This window comes from Lepidochelys kempii, chromosome 14 (genome assembly GCF_965140285.1).
Source record: "Lepidochelys kempii isolate rLepKem1 chromosome 14, rLepKem1.hap1, whole genome shotgun sequence".
Lineage (NCBI taxonomy): Eukaryota > Metazoa > Chordata > Testudines > Cheloniidae > Lepidochelys > Lepidochelys kempii.
Window position 1 is genome coordinate 44,121,224 of NC_136393.1, and position 17,072 is coordinate 44,138,295.

The 17,072-nt window shown below is 50.6% G+C and overlaps 2 protein-coding genes across 3 annotated transcripts in view; one reads left to right on the forward strand and one right to left on the reverse strand.

The window, feature by feature from the left end:
- Nucleotides 1–17,072, reverse strand: part of LOC140898034 (uncharacterized) — a 302,273-nt gene that overhangs the window by 122,804 nt on the left and 162,397 nt on the right. The gene's annotated exons all lie outside the window — the stretch shown is intronic.
- LOC140898037 (uncharacterized) lies at nucleotides 10,917–15,980 on the forward strand. The gene is given in 5 exon segments (XM_078848514.1): nucleotides 10,917–11,647; nucleotides 11,649–11,762; nucleotides 12,273–12,399; nucleotides 12,583–12,696; nucleotides 13,022–15,980. Coding segments are annotated over 5 exon segments (2,301 nt in total). The 5' UTR covers nucleotides 10,917–11,560; the 3' UTR covers nucleotides 14,881–15,980.

Consider the following 17,072-nt stretch of genomic DNA (forward strand, 5'->3'; position numbering starts at 1 on the left):
TTCAACAGAGAGAGTGATCAACATCTGAGTGGAGTGCAGTAAAATTGAGTAAGTGAATAAAAGGGAAAATGTGTACTGCAATATTTGACTATTGGAGAGAAAAGGGGCAAGATTGGAGGATGTAATATGTTCCTATTCAATAATTCTATGGTAGAGCAGGAAAACTGGAGGGGATTTCTATCCACTTTACCCTCAAAATATTCCAGTAAAAGGATGTTCTGAACGGTGCAAAGTCGAGCGCTCTGAGGCAGGGCCAGAATCAAGGATGTCTGGGCCTTGTTAATTCAGCCCCCTTGTGTCTGTGCATTATTATATGATCTTTAATGACAGGATCACACACTGCAGCGCTCATTAACACAGGACCCTGCCTCATTCAGGGTATGTCTATCTACACTGCAAAAATAAAACAAAACAAAAACACAAGCAAAAGAAGACACTCCAACAAGTCTCAGAGTGGAGGTCAGCTGACTCTGGTTGGGGAGGAGGGCGGGGAGAGGGGCTCGGGCTGTACGGATAAAATTAGTAGAGCAGATGCCGGGGCTGGGGTCTGAGATCCTCCCCACTTTCCAGGTTTCAGAGCCCCGACTCTGCCCAGCCCCGAAGGTTCCCAGGAAGGGGTGTTCTGTAAAGTCCAGCCCTGTCCTGGAACAGTCAGAGGAATGTTAAGGTTGTTCTCCCTTTAAGGACTCAATGTGCAACAGTTTGTTACTTTTCCCCAGAGTCACTGAACAGTTCCATTTAAACACAGTGGCTGGATTGATCTCTTCCAGAATCCAATGAACCTTTGAAAAGGATTCTTCTGAGGGTGACCTTCAGACAAAAGTCTATTTCGAGCTGTGAGCCAGGCGACAGGCCCTCTGTTTTCAGGGCAGGGTCCTGCTTCTTTCTCCCCCGCCAGAGCTGTCTGTCTGCTAAAATGCAAAATGTTTAGTTCCTGCCCCCTCTGGTGCAACGGATGGGGGTCACACCCTCTCTCTATAGCTTGAGGGGTCTGTTTACCTGAGATGTAAATACATTCTCTTCACCCTTCCAAGTCCTATGGCAGAAACTCCCAGGGGGATTTTTTTTTTTTTTTTACATTTATAATTGATGCAGCAAGCCCAGAGGTGCCGGGGCTTTGAACTGCCCAGCCCAGAGGTGCTGGGCCCATAAGCGTGGGAACTAGTGGTACAGGGGGGTGCTGCAGCACCCTAGGGCTTTAGCCAGGGCTCCGCTGCCGGCACCCTGCGCCCCATCTGCTGGCCCTCCAGGGCCCAGCTGCTGGCCCCCCACCCCCGGGTCCCTGCTGCCGGCTCGGAAGGGTGGGGGATAAAGGGACAGGGATAAAGGCACTGACCTTCAGCACCCCCAGTATCCAAAGTGTTCCCGCACCACTGGCGGGGGCTATGAACTGCCAGGCCCAGAGATACGGGGGCTATGAACGGCCAGGCCCAGAGGTGCTGTCTGGGGCCCACCCCTGGGAAGCCCTGGCACAAATTAAGCACTGGAAAAACGACATTCCTATGTCTAGGGTGAGGTGTCACACAGAGTCAGCGTCCCCGGGAAATGTGTCTCCTGCTGCTAGGGCTCTGGGCAGCCTCTCTAGGACCAGGACCTCTCACCCCCTCGTGCTTGAGGATATTGGGGACCCTCTGGAACAATCCCCAATTTCCATTAGAAACGCCCCTTCTCCCCCCTCCCTGGGGTCTGGATGGATCCCTTCTGTCCAGTCACTAGCAGGGTGGCTTCTATGCACGATGCCCCGTTAATGTGGGGAGAAGCTGCTCGAGCCCAGGGGAGGTGGGGCCCGCAAGAGGCAGGTTGTGGGGCAGGGGGGCTGCAGCGTGGTGGGTTGATCGCTAGGACCCAGGAGCGGCTGTGGGGCGGCTCTGGGGGGAGGATCGCGGGGCTCAGCCCGGCCCAGGAAGTGACTCGCAGCAGCTGCGGGGACTCTGGCTCCCGGCGAGATCCCCGCGCCCCGGCGGCTGGTGCTGGGAGCCCGGAGCCCGGGCTGCAGCCGGGAGAGGGGAACCTCCAGCCGGGCCCTGCCCGCTGCTCCCCGGGAGCCTCTCCCAGGGCAGAGCCCCCAGCCCGGCCCGGCCCCTGCCCCGGGGGGCCCCGCTCGGAGGGAAGGTAAGAGAGACCCGGCACCCCCGGGCTGCAGGGGGCGGGTTCGGCCCCGGGCTGCTCCCCGCGGAGCCGGCTGCGATTCCCTGCCCCGGGCCCGGGAAAGCTGCCGCAGCCCCCGGCGTGTGCGGAGCCGGGCTGGGGCTGGGGCAGCCAGACGGGGACGGGGGGGCGGGGACGACAGATGGGAGTGAGATCCGGGGTACAGGCCGTACCGGACAGGGCAGAGGGGGTAACCCAGGAATGGTGGGTGGGGGCAGAGGAGTAAAAGCGCCCCCCCCCCGATGGGGTGAGCCAGCTGCCGTGGTTGCAAAAATCAGGGGAGGCGGGGGCAGAGGGGCTTTTCCTCCCCCTTTTGGCAGGATCTCAGCTCCCATTTCCCCGGGCCGTGTCCTTAAAGGCCCAGTGCATCGCAGAGCCTGGACAGGGCCCCTCTCCCCTCCTGTATACGATGTTTCTGAGCTGCTAAAGGAGGCTTGATCCAGGGAAATATTTACAGACCCCCCGCCCCCCTCCCCAATAATTGTCCCACTTGTTTTTAGTGTTTAAAAGAATCTGGTTCACAGTTTATATGTTTGCCTAAAGCCGCCCAGCGCGTCATCAGTGTGTCTGAGGGCTTGGCTACACTTGCAGACGTAGAGCGCTTTGAGTTAAACCAGCCCTCGGAGAGCGCGGCAGGGAACGCGCCGCAGTCTGTCCACACTGACAGCTCCAAGCGCCCTGGGCGTGGCCACTTTTGCGGCACTTGCAGTGGCATTGGGAGCGGTGCCTTATGGGCAGCTCTCCCAGCATGCAAGTGGCTGCAACGTGCTTTTCAAAGGGGGTGGGGGGGTGGAGTGTGACAGGGACTGTGTTGTGTGTATGTGGGGGGAGAGGGAGTGGGTTGGGGGGGCTGAGAGCAGTCAGCAGGCTGTCTTGTAAGTTCAGACAGCAGCAGACCCCCCCCCTCCGCCCCCGCCTCGCTCGCTCTCACACAGCACTCCACAGTAGTGGCTGCTTTGTCTCGGAGCAGCAAAGCAGCCGGCTGTCAGAAACGGAGCTTTCACAGGGCGTATCCGCATTCCTGCAGCGATTCAAAAACAATGACAAGAGTGGCCACTTGACTTAAGGGGATTATGGGACATTTCCGGAGGCTGATCAGAGCGCAGTAATGCAACCCCTGGTCCACACTGGCGCTGCGGCGCTCCAGCGGGATGCAGCAAAGTTTATTCCACTCGCCGAGGTGGCATACCAGCAGCTCTGTAGCCGCAGAGTCAGAGCGCTCTATGTGCCTTGCCCGTGTGGACGAGGAGTGAGCTAGTGCACCCGGGTCTCCTTTATTGTGCTGTAACTCGCAAGTGTAGCCAAGCCCTTGCCACTGTGCCTATTCCCCTGGGTTTGACTCCCCTTGGAATCCAGTCTATGGAGTTTCACTCCTGTAAATTATTTACCTTTAAAAATAGTATTTTTATTACTCTGAGCTCTTCATCCTAAACTTCATTAATGTTGTGCAGGTGGACGTCATTGTGCTACGGAATTCATATTTTTAAAGGCAAATAATCATGGAAAATATTAATAGTTGCTCATAGCTTCAGCAGTCACATCTCACAGTGACACTGTAACATTTCCTGTTTCTATTGCAATATTGTCATTTGAGTTCAGTGCTGACTGATTTCATGGGATGGTCTCAAAACTCCTCCAGTTTGCTTTGATCCACCGATGGGGCTTGCCTTAGCTAATTACTTTGTCTCTCTGTCCAGCACCCGTGTGCTTTATCCCATGTCCCATTTGTGTAAAGAACTTGGTTCCCTAATATTCATTAACGGCCAGAATTTTCAAGGTTCAAGGCACCGAGATACTTTGCAATATGCCACTAGTGGCCAAAATCCTTTTAAAATTCTGTCCTTAGAGGCCTTAGAGTGTCTGGTATAAATTGCTTCTAAAAAGGAAATTTCTATGGTATTTTTTACTAAGCATAGATATACAACCCCAAGATAGATTGACAACCCCAAGAATTCAAACCCCATGAGTTATGCACCCAAAAGTCTAGAATTTAAATAAAGAAAAAAATAAATTTTGTTTTCCTTTTATTTATCTTTTGGAGTCTGAGCCTTTAGGGTGCCCTCGCTTCACACTTTTACTGCTACCCCTTCCAAAGGGTCCATATACCTAGAATGGCTGTACAGTCCTGTAACATCAGATGCCATTTTGCACTTCCCAAAACATGTGATTCCCCACCACCACTTGCAGTTGACAGTTGATTTAAAAACCGTTTTTCTGTAAGTAACCCCCCCATTCTGCACACACTTGAATTAAATGCACATTTTACTTTTCTATGACGTCATTTATTGTATGCATTGATGTTGATTTTTCTACAGCATTTTGTATACTAATGACCTATTTTAAGTTCACAGCCTTTTATGGGTGCTACATTTTTTGTTGTGATACATTCCAGGAATGTTCTTCATTCTGACACGTGTACTGATTACAGCCAAAGTCAAAAAAATTTTAAAACAAATTCTACTGTTTCTCCTTTGCATTGGTGAGGCAGGAGGACACCGTGCTGACCTCACCTAGTTTACCTTTTGGTGAAACTAAAATGTCTTACCTCCTTTATGTTTTCACAGTGGGATCGCTAATGCAGATTAGTTGCCCCATGGTATAAACACCCGTTGTCTTATAGACACAGACTATACTGCTGACTCCGATGTTAAATGAACCATTATTGTTGATGGGCTGAAAACTCTGATACATTGTGTGGCTACTACTCCTGCTCCTGTGCCAGGTGCTGCGTCTGAATGTCTGCGCCCATTTGTGAGGGCAACCTTGGAAAACCAGTTGAAGCACTTAAAACTAAAGGAATTTGCAGGGGATTCCACCCCCTCCCTCCAATTTCCCTTATTCCTTTCCCTTTACTTATTGAGATCTTGTCTGCATGGTCTGACACTTAGGGGATGGCTACACTCAAAACTTCAAAGCGCTGCCGTGGGAGTGCTCCAGTGCTGCGAGAGACACTAAAGAGCTGAAGTTAATGCACATAAATCCCAGCACCGTAAACCCCTGTGTGGACGCTCTCATTCAGAATTAAGGTGGCCTTAATTTTGACAGTGGCAGTCAGGGTCACCACAGACAAGTGCAGGAGACCTTCCCCCAAATTCTAATACTTATCAGGCCTTTGATCTGTCTTGAACATTTTAAATGTTTTGTATCATCCAGGTGTAACCCACATTAGATTTTTCAAGCCCAAAGAGAAGGAGTGAAGCACTCATCTCACCTTTCCTGAGCCTTTCCCTATGTGGAAACATCATTACGATATTTCACAGTTTTGGCCTGACAACCCATTTATTGAAATTTTAAGGTTGAAATGTAAAGTGATCCCTGCCCTGCGCAGGTTAGAACATCTGTCCTGAGCAGGAGAATAAAGGCCGGGTAGTGATGGTAGATCCTGCTGTGCAGGGATCCCCTTTATAAGAAACTTAGATGAAGTGGGGGCACTCTTGTCCCATGAGAATGAACCACCTGATTCTCGGTTTTGGTGCTTTAAAATGTAAAGATTCCTCTTTGATCTCAGCCTTTAGATGCTTGCTCACCACATGCTATACAAATTTTCTCTCTTACTAACTAGGCACTGCCAGGAAAATGTAACTTAGGGTACGTCTACACTACCCGCCGGATCAGCAGGTAGTGATCGATCTATCGGGGATCACTCTGCCGTCGACTCCGGAACTCCACCACGGCGAGAGGTGGAAGTGGTGTCGACGGGGGAGCAGCGGCCGTCGATCCCGCACCGCGAGGATGCGAAGTAAGTGATTCTAAGTCAATCTAAGATACGTCGACTTCAGCTACACTATTCTCGTAGCTGAAGTTGCGTATCTTAGATCAATTCCCGCCCCCCCGTGTAGACCAGGCCTTAGACAGCATTGTCTGTTACCCTTGTCTTAGATGAGGATGATTATATTGGTGAGTCTATGGCTGCGATAGGTGTGAGGACGCACCCTGAGAGACATAGCAAAAGTATTTTCAGCTCACATAAAACATCAAAAGCATCCAGAAATAGGCTGTGGGTGTAGTTACTAGACATGCTCTGTATTTGTTTCCAAAGCTGTATAGGATGTCCACCTCGCAGGCCGCTCCCTCTTTATTCACCTGATAGCTGAGGCAATCAGAGCTTGGAGGGGAGATCTGTGTTTAAGACAGTCCTGTGTCATGGAGTCCCAGTCTCGGTGCTCTGGGACTGCTCTGAATGAAGCCAGGCAGGACTCTAGTGCGGTGTGTCTCCCCTCGGGGCACACTGGCACCAGGGCAAGAAGCCTCCTCAGCTTCAGCACTTCGTGGGTCTGACATTGGAGCCTTCAGCACCCCTGTCACACCCTGAGCTCCTGGCAGGGAGTCCACCTGGATGAGACACCTGGGGAAGCCTTACACCGTGCCCCTTAAAGGGGCCGTGCACCCCAGCTCTGCAGTCAGCAGTGACTCCCAACCAGCTTGGAAAACAGAAGGGTTTGTTAGTCGTTGGGAACACAGCACAGAACAGAGCTTGTTAGCACAGAAATCAGGATCATTCAGCAAAGTCAATCTTGGGGGAGATCCAGAGCCCTGGACTCTCCCTGCTGAGTCCCAAACCAGGACACTGACCCGCTTCCAGCTGCCCAGCCTCAGTCACACCCAGCTGCCCTCCTCCATGCTTTCTCTCTTTCCTGGGCAAACAGGTCACCTGGCCTCCCCCTCTCTCTTTGTTCTCCAACACCTTTGCCTGGCTCCTTACAGAGGACGTGTTCCGGCCACCACTTATGAGGATACAGAGTGTTCAGCCATTTTCTGTGCCCAGGCAGCCAGTCTGCAGTCACCCCTGCCGTCTAGGGGTCTCCGCAATGATCACACACCCATGTCCCACCACCTTGATACTTGAGGAACACATTGGGGAAACTGAGGCACACACACACACACAGTATTCCGAGAAAAAATTAAGAACATACCCACTTTGTCACACCTTGGGATATCAGTGGGCTGCTCAGCGCAAGAGCATACTTGTGGCTGCTGTGTGGGATGCATTTACTGACAACACTGACTGTAGCGTTGTAAAAGGAAGGATACCCTGACGTTCTTCTCATCCGATGAACCCAGGTGCTTCCGCTACATGTGGCCACATTACAGAGACTGACTTCTGGATTCACAATGGCACATAGGCACCCAAACCCCAGGCTAAACACATAAATCTGGGATTAGGTGCCTACATCTCAGTTTAGGCTCCACGGAGACGTACAAAACTCCTGACAAACATCCTAGGTGCCAAAGCTCACTCAGCAGCAGCTATATTATCATGGTAAATATTACCTGGGGAACTTTAGTTTCTGCCTTTGAGCATGCGCCCTGCTAACTTCTCTGGCACATCTGGACCTAGATGTTGGTAACGGCTACCGCTAGGAAATTGTGCTGGGTGCAGTTTTGTGCTGTAACACCAGCAGGGAGCCGTGGCGGTGCGGTAGATGTGAGAGGTTTTGCCAACAGCCCTGTGATGGGTTAATGTGGTCCTACAAATAACCCCAGGGGCCTAGCAGGGACAGCTCCATAAGCGGCACTGTGGCTGGGGCAGACATAAGGGGGTTTTCTCTAGAGCCCGGTGATGGGTTAATCTAGCTCTGCGAATCACCAGAGGGAACTTGGCTGCAAAGCACTGACAAATAACAACTTTGTTGCCCGAGTTAGGGGAAACAGCATTGTATATTAGGCCCAGAACTAGTTACTCCTGGGGGAATTCTGCACCAAAAAATTAAAAATTCTGAGCACAATATTTTAAAATTATGCAAAATTCTGCATATTTTATTCATCAAAATAACAGAATATAATCACACCAGTTTCAATTATTTTGGGAATTTATTTCAAAATACCAGTCTGCAGGTACGTCTGTAACAATACAGAGAACAAAAAGATTCAGGAAATGTTTTTTGACAAATAGATTCCTTACTAGGCATATTCATTCAGAACTCTGAGTAATAATTTCTTGAAACTACATACAGAACCATATTTCCCATGCCCCTGAGAAGCAATATAAAGGTTTGGGGGAGTAAGGGGTAATGGAGGAGCTGAGGGAGAGAGAAGTAAATTGCTGGAAAGGAGCCTGGGTGTGAACTTGGAGCGTTTGGGGGTACGGGTGGGTAAAGCATGGAACAGGGTTTTTTGGGAAGCAGGGTGGGATTGTTAGGGAGCTTCCCCCATGCAGATCCTGGCTGACCCCTAGCCTCTCCCATTCAGTCAGGCACATCTGCCCCGTCCCCATCTGTTCCTGCCCCTGCCATGTGTCCTTGCACCCCCGTCTACATGTGTCCCTCTACCCCCACTCAGACACCCCCTCCCCCAATCCCATGTGCCCCTACACCACCTCCCCCATCCCCATGTGGCTCTGTGCCCCCACCCAGCCACTTCCCTGTCCTTAGGTGTCCCTGTACCCTCTCCCCATCCCCATGTGTGTCTGTGCCCCCACTCAGTCACCCTCTGTCCCTATGTAGCTCTGCACCGCCTCCCCCATCACCATGTGGACCTGCATCTCCCTCCCCTCTGAGGCCCTTTGCCTCCACTACCATTCACCCCCTGGCCCCACTCTTTCCTCCCCCACTAGCCCTTATGAGCCCCTGTCTGACCCCCCAGCTCCCCTCCAGCATGCCACGCTGTCTGTTTCCCCATAACCCCTGTCTCCTGACCTGGCCTGACAGGCGCTTTGAAGAAAGCAGACTTTCTCTCTTCCCAAGCTGGCTGGGAGCTGTTGCTGTGTTATATTACCACCATGCCCTCTGCTGGGAAAAAGATGGAACTGCATCAACAATGTTACAGAAGCTTTTTCTTCCCAAAAAATTAAAAAGATGCATGGCTCATTCATTATGCATGCGTGCAATAGTGCAAAACTCTCCCAGGAGTAGCTGCTCGCCAGCGAGCCTTGTGTGGAGACCAGAGACCGTCTCTGACAAACTGCTGCCTGATCCAATCTCTTCCCAGAGCGAATCACACACAGAGTCAGTGTCACCGTGAAACGTGTCCCCTAATGTTCTGGACAGCCTCTTTAGGACCAGGACCCCTTCACCCCTGAATCCTGGTTGATACTGGGGACTCTCTGGAACAATCAGGGGTTTCCACAGACATGCCCCTTCTCCCCCCTTCCTGGGATCAGAATGTCTCCTTTCTTTTCTCCCATTGACTTGGTGGCTTTTATGGATGATGCCCCCATAGTGCTGTGGTCAAGGGATGTGGAAGCTCTGAGGGGCAGGGTCTGGGGCAGGGAGGTTTCAGTTGAATGGGTTTATGGCTAGGGCCCAAAAGGAGCTGGAGTGATGTGGGAGTAATCAGTGGGGTCCCTCATTCCCAGCAGCAGGAAGTGAATCACAGTTATTCCCCTAGCAAAATCCCTGGCTGCAGACAAGAGAGGTTTATATTGTAAGGCAGGAACATACCCGCTGCTCCACAGGAGCCTCTCCCACTGCAGTAACCCCAGCCTAGCCAGGACCCCCTTCCCAGGCCTCAGCCCCTGCTCCCAGGGAGGGTACCGCTTGGAGGGAAGGTAAGAGAGATCTTTACTCCCACCCCCCAGGCAGCCATGCCTCCCGTTTACACCCGGGCTCCAGGAGGAGAAGGCTAAAGAGGTGCAGGAGTGGGGAACAGGGATGCATTAGGTTACAGGAGATGGCTAATAGGAATGCAGGGGGCAGGATGTGGGGGCAGGGAGAATGAGTAATGCAGGGGAGTCAGGCTGTAGGAGGAGAATTATTGGGCTGAGGGGAATGAGGATGAAATAGAGGGAGGATGTGATTGGGGGGGCACTGTGAGGGAAAGGGGGGATGTGGGGAGAGGAGGCTGGAGGGAGAAGGTGAGAGCAAGTGCAGACTGGCTGGGGGAGGGAGAAGGCAGAGGGGTGGGGAGAGATACAAGGGCAGCTCCCCTGCCCCATGGGATAGGAGAGGGTGAAGGACTTCCCCACCCAGCAGCCAGTGGGCAATTTTTTTCCTGGAACTGGTCAAACAAGCATGTGAGGTGAGGAGACTCTCCCCTCAGGAATCAGAAGCAACAAGGAAAATATCCACAGGCCGCCTCCTCCCCGCCCCACAGACCCTGCTTCCAATTTATGATTTGATTTAAAAATAAAAAAGACACACTCATGATGTTGGGGTCTGTCTCCTGAGTGTTTGGGGCTGCTCGAGGCCCTGGTCTGATTTCCATGCAGGATTCAGATCTCAGCCAGACCCATTGTCAGACCCGAGTCACTGCTAGCTCTGGCAGGAGGTGAGCGTGGATGGGCCAATGAGATCATAGAATCTCAGGGTTGGAAGGAACCTCAGGAGGTATCTAGTCTAACCCGCTCCTCAAAGCAGGACAAATCTCGAACTAAATCGTCTCAGCCAGGGCTCTGTCAAGCCTGACCTTAAAAACCTCTAAGGATGGAGATTCCACCGCCTCCTTAGGTAACCCGTTCCAGTGCTTCACCACCCTCCTCGTGAAAAAGATCAGCCTCTGCCTGCCTGTCCCTGGGGGCTGCAGGGGCAGACCAGAGAGACTCATCCTTATCTGCTGCCACCAAAGGGCTCCGGTTATTGCTCAGGACGAGGAGGAGGCTGGTGTGTGCGTCTCTTGCTGCTCATGGTATCAGCGCTGTGGAGTTGAGCGCCCTGGGTCACAAGCTGCTGCCTCCTCCATTTCAACCGGGGACTCTAGATTGAGATGCTGCTTCTTACCCAGCAGAGGAGAGATGTCTGTTAAAGCCCCTCTGTGCCCAGCCTAGGTGGGGACTTTTTCCAGTGGCTGGAACCAGTCCCTGGGGCAGCCCCTGGCTCTGCTGACACCAGCTTCTCAGCCAGAGCTGCAGGTGATGGAGACACCTGGGGGACAGGGCTGAGGATGGGCAGGAAAGTGACTTTTCACAAAGGGCCCCTTTCAGGGACCTGCTGGTGAGTTTGGCCTACAAGGGGAGGGGGCTCCCTGTGTGTCTGCAAGTCCCAGAGCTGCTGCCCCTATGGACACAGCCAGGTTCAAACCCCTGTTAGCAGTGGCAATGGCTGATCTGCCTAATGAGAACAAAGGCCCACGTCAGTGGGGCAGTCAGCAGTTCTCCCAGGGCGAGGGAAGAAGATAAAAAGGGAGAGTGGAGAGACTGGAAGGGGGAGCAGGAGCAAGAATTGGGGTGGGAGGTTCCCAGGTCCCAGACCTGTCTGGATCCTTTCTCTGTACCCCCGGGGCAGACTGACTCTCCTGGGAAGAAGGGGAGGAGCTGAGAGAAGAAAAGCCAGTTGCTGACTCTGCTGAAAACCGCACTAGCAGGGGAGATGGGGGGTAACTACAGGGGGTTACACGATAATGTCATGGGGAAACCCCCAAAGTGGCTCTTTTGATTCTGCTCTTTTTCCAGCATTTGGCGCAGAGATGCTCTTACTGGGAGGGTTTAAAAGTGTCCCTGGTGGGTTTAGTTCTGCTGGGAGGGGCCTAACCTGGCAGCATGGCAGAGTCCAGAGCATGTGTCTGCGGGGAGGAAGCCTGGGGGGAATCGGGGTGTGAAATGGACTCACGTCGCTTCTGTAACCTCGCCCCATCACCCCTCTCGCCCTGACAGGCTGAGGAATCACGTCCAGATTTCGCTGCAGATCGTCCGGACTTCCAGGGGACAGGGAAGGGAAATGGTTGTGATGGAGCCAGCTCAGGTAGGGGATTTGCAGGGAGCTGCAGGGGGTGTGTTGTAGAGGGGGAGGGGCAGGAAAGACACAGGATGAAGCAGGGCCACTGATCGGGGGGGGGGCATTCCCCCATTTCTCAAACAGGACACAACCCCCTTGGGCAGGGCTGGGAACATTTTCCAGACTCCCAGTGCTGGAGTCTGAACACACAAGCCAGAGGCTGCTGTGAAATACGAAGGGAAGCAGTCAAGGTTCCTGTCCCCGTGCCCGGCTCAGAGCTCTGCTTCCCGTCTCAGCCTGTGGCTGGCAGGCACGTGGGAAATGAGAAGACTCCGTGTGCTGGAGGGGACAAGTAGCTCTCACCTTCTCGCCACCCCCTGAAGGGTCCTGGCTGCTCTGAGCAGGGTGGGGGTGGGATTCTGCTACTCTGGTCCTCCCAGAGCTTCCGAGATGTTTATTTTTTTTTCTTCCTTTCCCATGACTAGCGGCATTGTGGCTGGGAAGCAGGTCCTGAGTGGGGGATTCTTGTTGTTTCAGATGCTAGTGACCTTTGAGGAGGTGGCTGTGTATTTCACCCAGGGGCAGGGGGCTCTGCTGGACCCCGCTCAGAGAGTCCTCTACAGGGACGTCATGCAAGAGAACTACGAGACGGTAACCTCGCTGGGTAAGGGATTCCCCTCCCCTCAGTTATTAGAAAATGTAGGGCCTGCATTCCTGAATCTGGTCAGGTTCTTCTCTGGTCAGTTAGATTGAAGGGGAATGGGTTCTATAATCCACAGCTGCCGTGTGAGACACTCTCTCAACCCTCCATGCACCCTGATCTGGTCTGATTTCACCCCCTGCGCAGGGTTTCCCATGCCCAAACCTGAGCTGATCGCCCAGCTGGAACGAGGGGAAGAGCCGTGGGTGCCCGATCTCCAGGCCTCGGAGGAAAGAGAGATCTCAAGAGGCGCCCGCCCAGGTGAGGACTGACATAGAAACCATCTGGCTAATGAAGGAAAATGTTGAGAATACCAAAAATGTGGTGTGAGTAAAGGCCCTGAGTTCTTCCTTACCTCACCCAGAGCAGGGCTGGAGTCAGCAGATATCGCTCACGGCTCTCCACCGGTCCTGTTAGCTGCATGAGTTTCCTTCCCACCTTTCCTTCCCTCTGAGTGTTTGGGGGGGATTTGGAGGCAGAATCCAATTGCTCTGTCTTTGCAGCATTAGCGTGTTGGGTTTTCCCTCGGTGCTATTCCTCTTTCTCCCCAGCAAAATGACTCCTGTCTGGATTGTCTCTCTCCCAGCAGGTGATGAACGAGGGAGTGAGGAGGAGGAGGGGAATCATCATGAGCACGTTCCTGGGAAAGTGGAACCACAGGGGACATTTGTGGGAAGAGCTGAAGGGAATTTTTCCCAGTGCTTGGAAAAGGGAGAAGCCTGGGGCAGGTCAGAGAGGCTGCTGGGAAACTACCCAAAGAAGAAAGTGGATGAATCCATTAAATGTTGGGGAGGAGACAGGGATCCCACAGCCCAGCAGACAAATCCCAAGGAAGAAAAACCCTATCAGTGCCTCGAATGTGAGAAAGGATTCATTCTGAGATCACACTTGGTGACACATCAGACAATCCATACTGGACAGAAACCCCTTCAATGCTTGGACTGTGGAGAAAGCTTCAGTAATGGCTCAGACCTCAATAACCAGTGGAGAAGCCACACAGGAGAGAAACCCTATCAATCCCTTCAGTGCGGGAAATGTTTGAATAGGATGTTAGCACTAATTACACACCAGATAAGCCAAAAACGAGAGAGACCCCATAAATGCTTAGACTGTGGAAAAAGTTTCATACAGAGGTCAGACCTTGTTAAACATCAGGCAATCCACACAGGAGAAAGACCCCATAAGTGCTTAGACTGTGGGAAAAGTTTCACATGGAGATCAGCCCTTGTTCAGCATCTGGCAATCCACACAGGAGAGAGACCCCATAAGTGCTTAGACTGTGGAAAAAGTTTTCTATGGAGGTCAGACCTTGTTAAACATCAGGCAATCCACACAGGAGTGAGACCCCATAAGTGCTTGGACTGTGAGAAAAGTTTTATACGTAGGTCAGACCTTGTTAAACATCTGGCAATCCACACAGGAGAGAGACCCCATAAGTGCTTGGACTGTGAGAAAAGTTTCATACAGAGGTCAGACCTTGTTAAACATCAGGCAGTCCATACAGGAGAGAGACCCCATAAGTGCTTAGACTGTGGAAAAAGTTTCAGAGACAGATCAGCCCTTTTTAGGCATCAGGCAGTCCACACAGGAGAGAGACCCCATAAGTGCTTAGATTGTGGAAAAAGTTTCATATCGAAGTCAGACCTTGTTAAACATCAGGTAATCCACACAGGAGAGAGACCTTATAAGTGCTTGGACTGTGGGAAAAGTTTTATACGTAGGTCAGACCTTGTTAAACATCTGGCAATCCACACAGGAGAGAGACCCCATAAGTGCTTGGACTGTGAGAAAAGTTTCATACAGAGGTCAGACCTTGTGAAACATCAGGCAGTCCACACAGGAGAGAGACCCCATAAGTGTTTAGACTGTGGGAAAAGTTTCATACAGAGGTCAGACCTTGTTAAACATCAGGTAATCCACACAGGATACAGACCCCATAAGTGCTTGGACTGTGGGAAAAGTTTCAGAAATACCTCAGCCCTTGTTAATCATCAGGCAATCCACACAGGAAAGAGCCCTCATAAGTGCTTAGACTGTGTAAAAAATTGTATATGGAGGTCAGACCTTTTTAAGCATCAGAGAATCCACACAGGAGAGAGACCCCATAAGTGCTTGGACTGTGGAAAGAGTTTCATATGGAGGTCAGACCTTATTAAACATCAGGCAATCCACACAGGAGAGAGACCCCATAAGTGCTTAGACTGTGGGAAAAGTTTCACACAGAGATCATATCTTATAACACATCAGAGGATCCACACAGGAGAGAGACCTCATAATTGCTTGGATTGTGGGAAAAGTTTCACAAACAGATCAGCCCTTGTTACACATCAGGCAATCCACACAGGAGAGAGACCCCATAAGTGCTTGGACTGTGGGAAAAGTTTCACACAGAGATCACACCTCATTAAACATGGGAGAATCCACACAGAATCTAAACTTCTGTGACACACGGCCAGAAAGAGTTAAGAAACTTGCAGAATAATTGACCCAGATTCAACTTTTAGAGATATGTTTGAAAAGTGTGGAAATGGTAATTAGGGCCATTCAACGTTATATAGAGTAGAACTTTAAAATGTAAACTTTGATTGTTAAAGATCTGGGAGAAGATGGTAACTATAGTAGTTTACCTTTGTTTACATATGTTTACCTTTATATTGTCATACGATGAAGTGAGCTCTAGCTCGCAAAAGTTTATGCTCAATAAATTGGTTAGTCTCTAAGTTTCCACAAGTTCTCCTTTTCTTTTTGCGGATACAGACTAACACAGCTGCTACTCTGAGATCTTTATATTGTTAGATGTTACCATAGTTTACCTATGTTTACCTTTATCTTGTTAGAAGTTAACAATGTAAAGAAACGGTTCCTGTCTAGGGCTGTATTCTGTTAAGTCAGAGATCAACAGGAAATATTAACATTTAGATGAAACTTGGGTGTAATAATGTCATTGTCTGTTTGTCTCTTTTAAATTTCTGGTTAACTGTCTATGAACTGCTTTATCAATAATTACCTTATGTTAATCCTTGTAATTAATTAATGGTGACGTTTAGGAAATAGAAGCTTACTTCAAAAGCCTATTGTTCACCCAAGGACTGCCTGCTCACGAGAGACTGCAAAAAATGTCTTGAAAAATTCTTGGGACCTGATCCTTTTATCTCAGATCTCGGATCTTTTATCTCAGATCTCAGATCTTCTTACTTATCTTACTGTGTAGCCAGTAAGATATTGTAGAGTATCTGGCATCTGCAAATCTGCACAGGGAAGAAACCCCTGAGATGGTCCCAGTGTGTACAATGCTCCAGGTGGCGCTAACTGCATACATGGGGGAAATTCTCTCAGTGCCCTGACTACGGCTGGTCACAATGGTCTTGTTGTTGGCATTAGCCAGCGCATCTCTGTGGCCCTCCACCAGATTTCCTGGTGTAAACACTCTGACGCTGGCAGAACAGGTGCCAGACCCCTAGGCTCATTCACTTGTGTATTAGGATACATCAAAGTGATTGTGAAATGTATAAGAGTGTATTTGGTATTTAAACTTCATGACAACTCGTGGGATGTTACTTGCATTGTTTTCACTTAACTATATGGTGTTATAATGTAGTAGCAAACATTTCCACAGTGTATAGCCCTGTAACGAAATAACCCATCAAACGAGGAAGAAGCCTTGTGGAATGCAAGTGAAGAACTTGAACAGAAAAGAGCTAATTTCAAAGCAAGTGGGCGTTGGGCGTGAGGATCGGCGGTCAAAGAATCAAAATGCGTTCCTCACTATCTGTCATCAGAGGAAAAACCCGTGCAGGTAGTGACCCTGTCAGCCTTTTTTTGTGTGAGAAGAAGCTGTAAGTATGGATTCAAGGAAAGATCCTTTACCTCTGGGCTGTTTGGACTCTTATAGAGAAGTGTCCTGGATAGAAAACGGAGCTCCCCGGAGACAAAATGGGTACCCCAAAAAGACTTTTGGGAAACTGTTTATTAAAAAAAAAAGGAGGACTTGTGGCACCTTAGAGACTAACAAATTTATTTGAGCATAAGCTTTTGTGAGCTACAGCTCACTTCATCGGATGCATTCAGTGGAAAATACACTGGGGAGATTTATATACACAGAGAACATGAAACAATGGGTGTTACCACACACACTGTAACCAGAGTGATCACTTAAGTTGAGCTATTACCAGCAGGAGAGCGGGGGGGGGGGACGGGGACCTTTTGTACAACCTTTTGCCCAGAGGTTGGCACTCCTAGTTGTGAACCACTCCAAGAGTGTGACGAACTCACCCTAAGCATCTTACCTATTCGGATCCCCTCCATGATCAGAGTGATTGTTAGTCCCTGAGTTCCCCCTTTTGGGACTGGATTGTCTCATTCCCAGATAGTCTCACATTACTCGAGGCCGTGCTGAAAAGCATTTAGTGTGTGTACATTTTCTCCCTTATGGCCCAGATTTAAACAGATGCTAAAAAAGTGGGAACCAGGACAGTAAAATGTGGTCTTTTAGCCTCTGTGCAGTTTCAGGGCAATGGGGTGAGTCCGAGGGATTCCCTCTTTCCCCCAGCACCGTCATCCTCCACACTCGACACAGCAGCCTCTGTCCCAGCAATGGAGAGTTTTATCCTGTCCCCATTCTACCCCTCCAGCTCCCA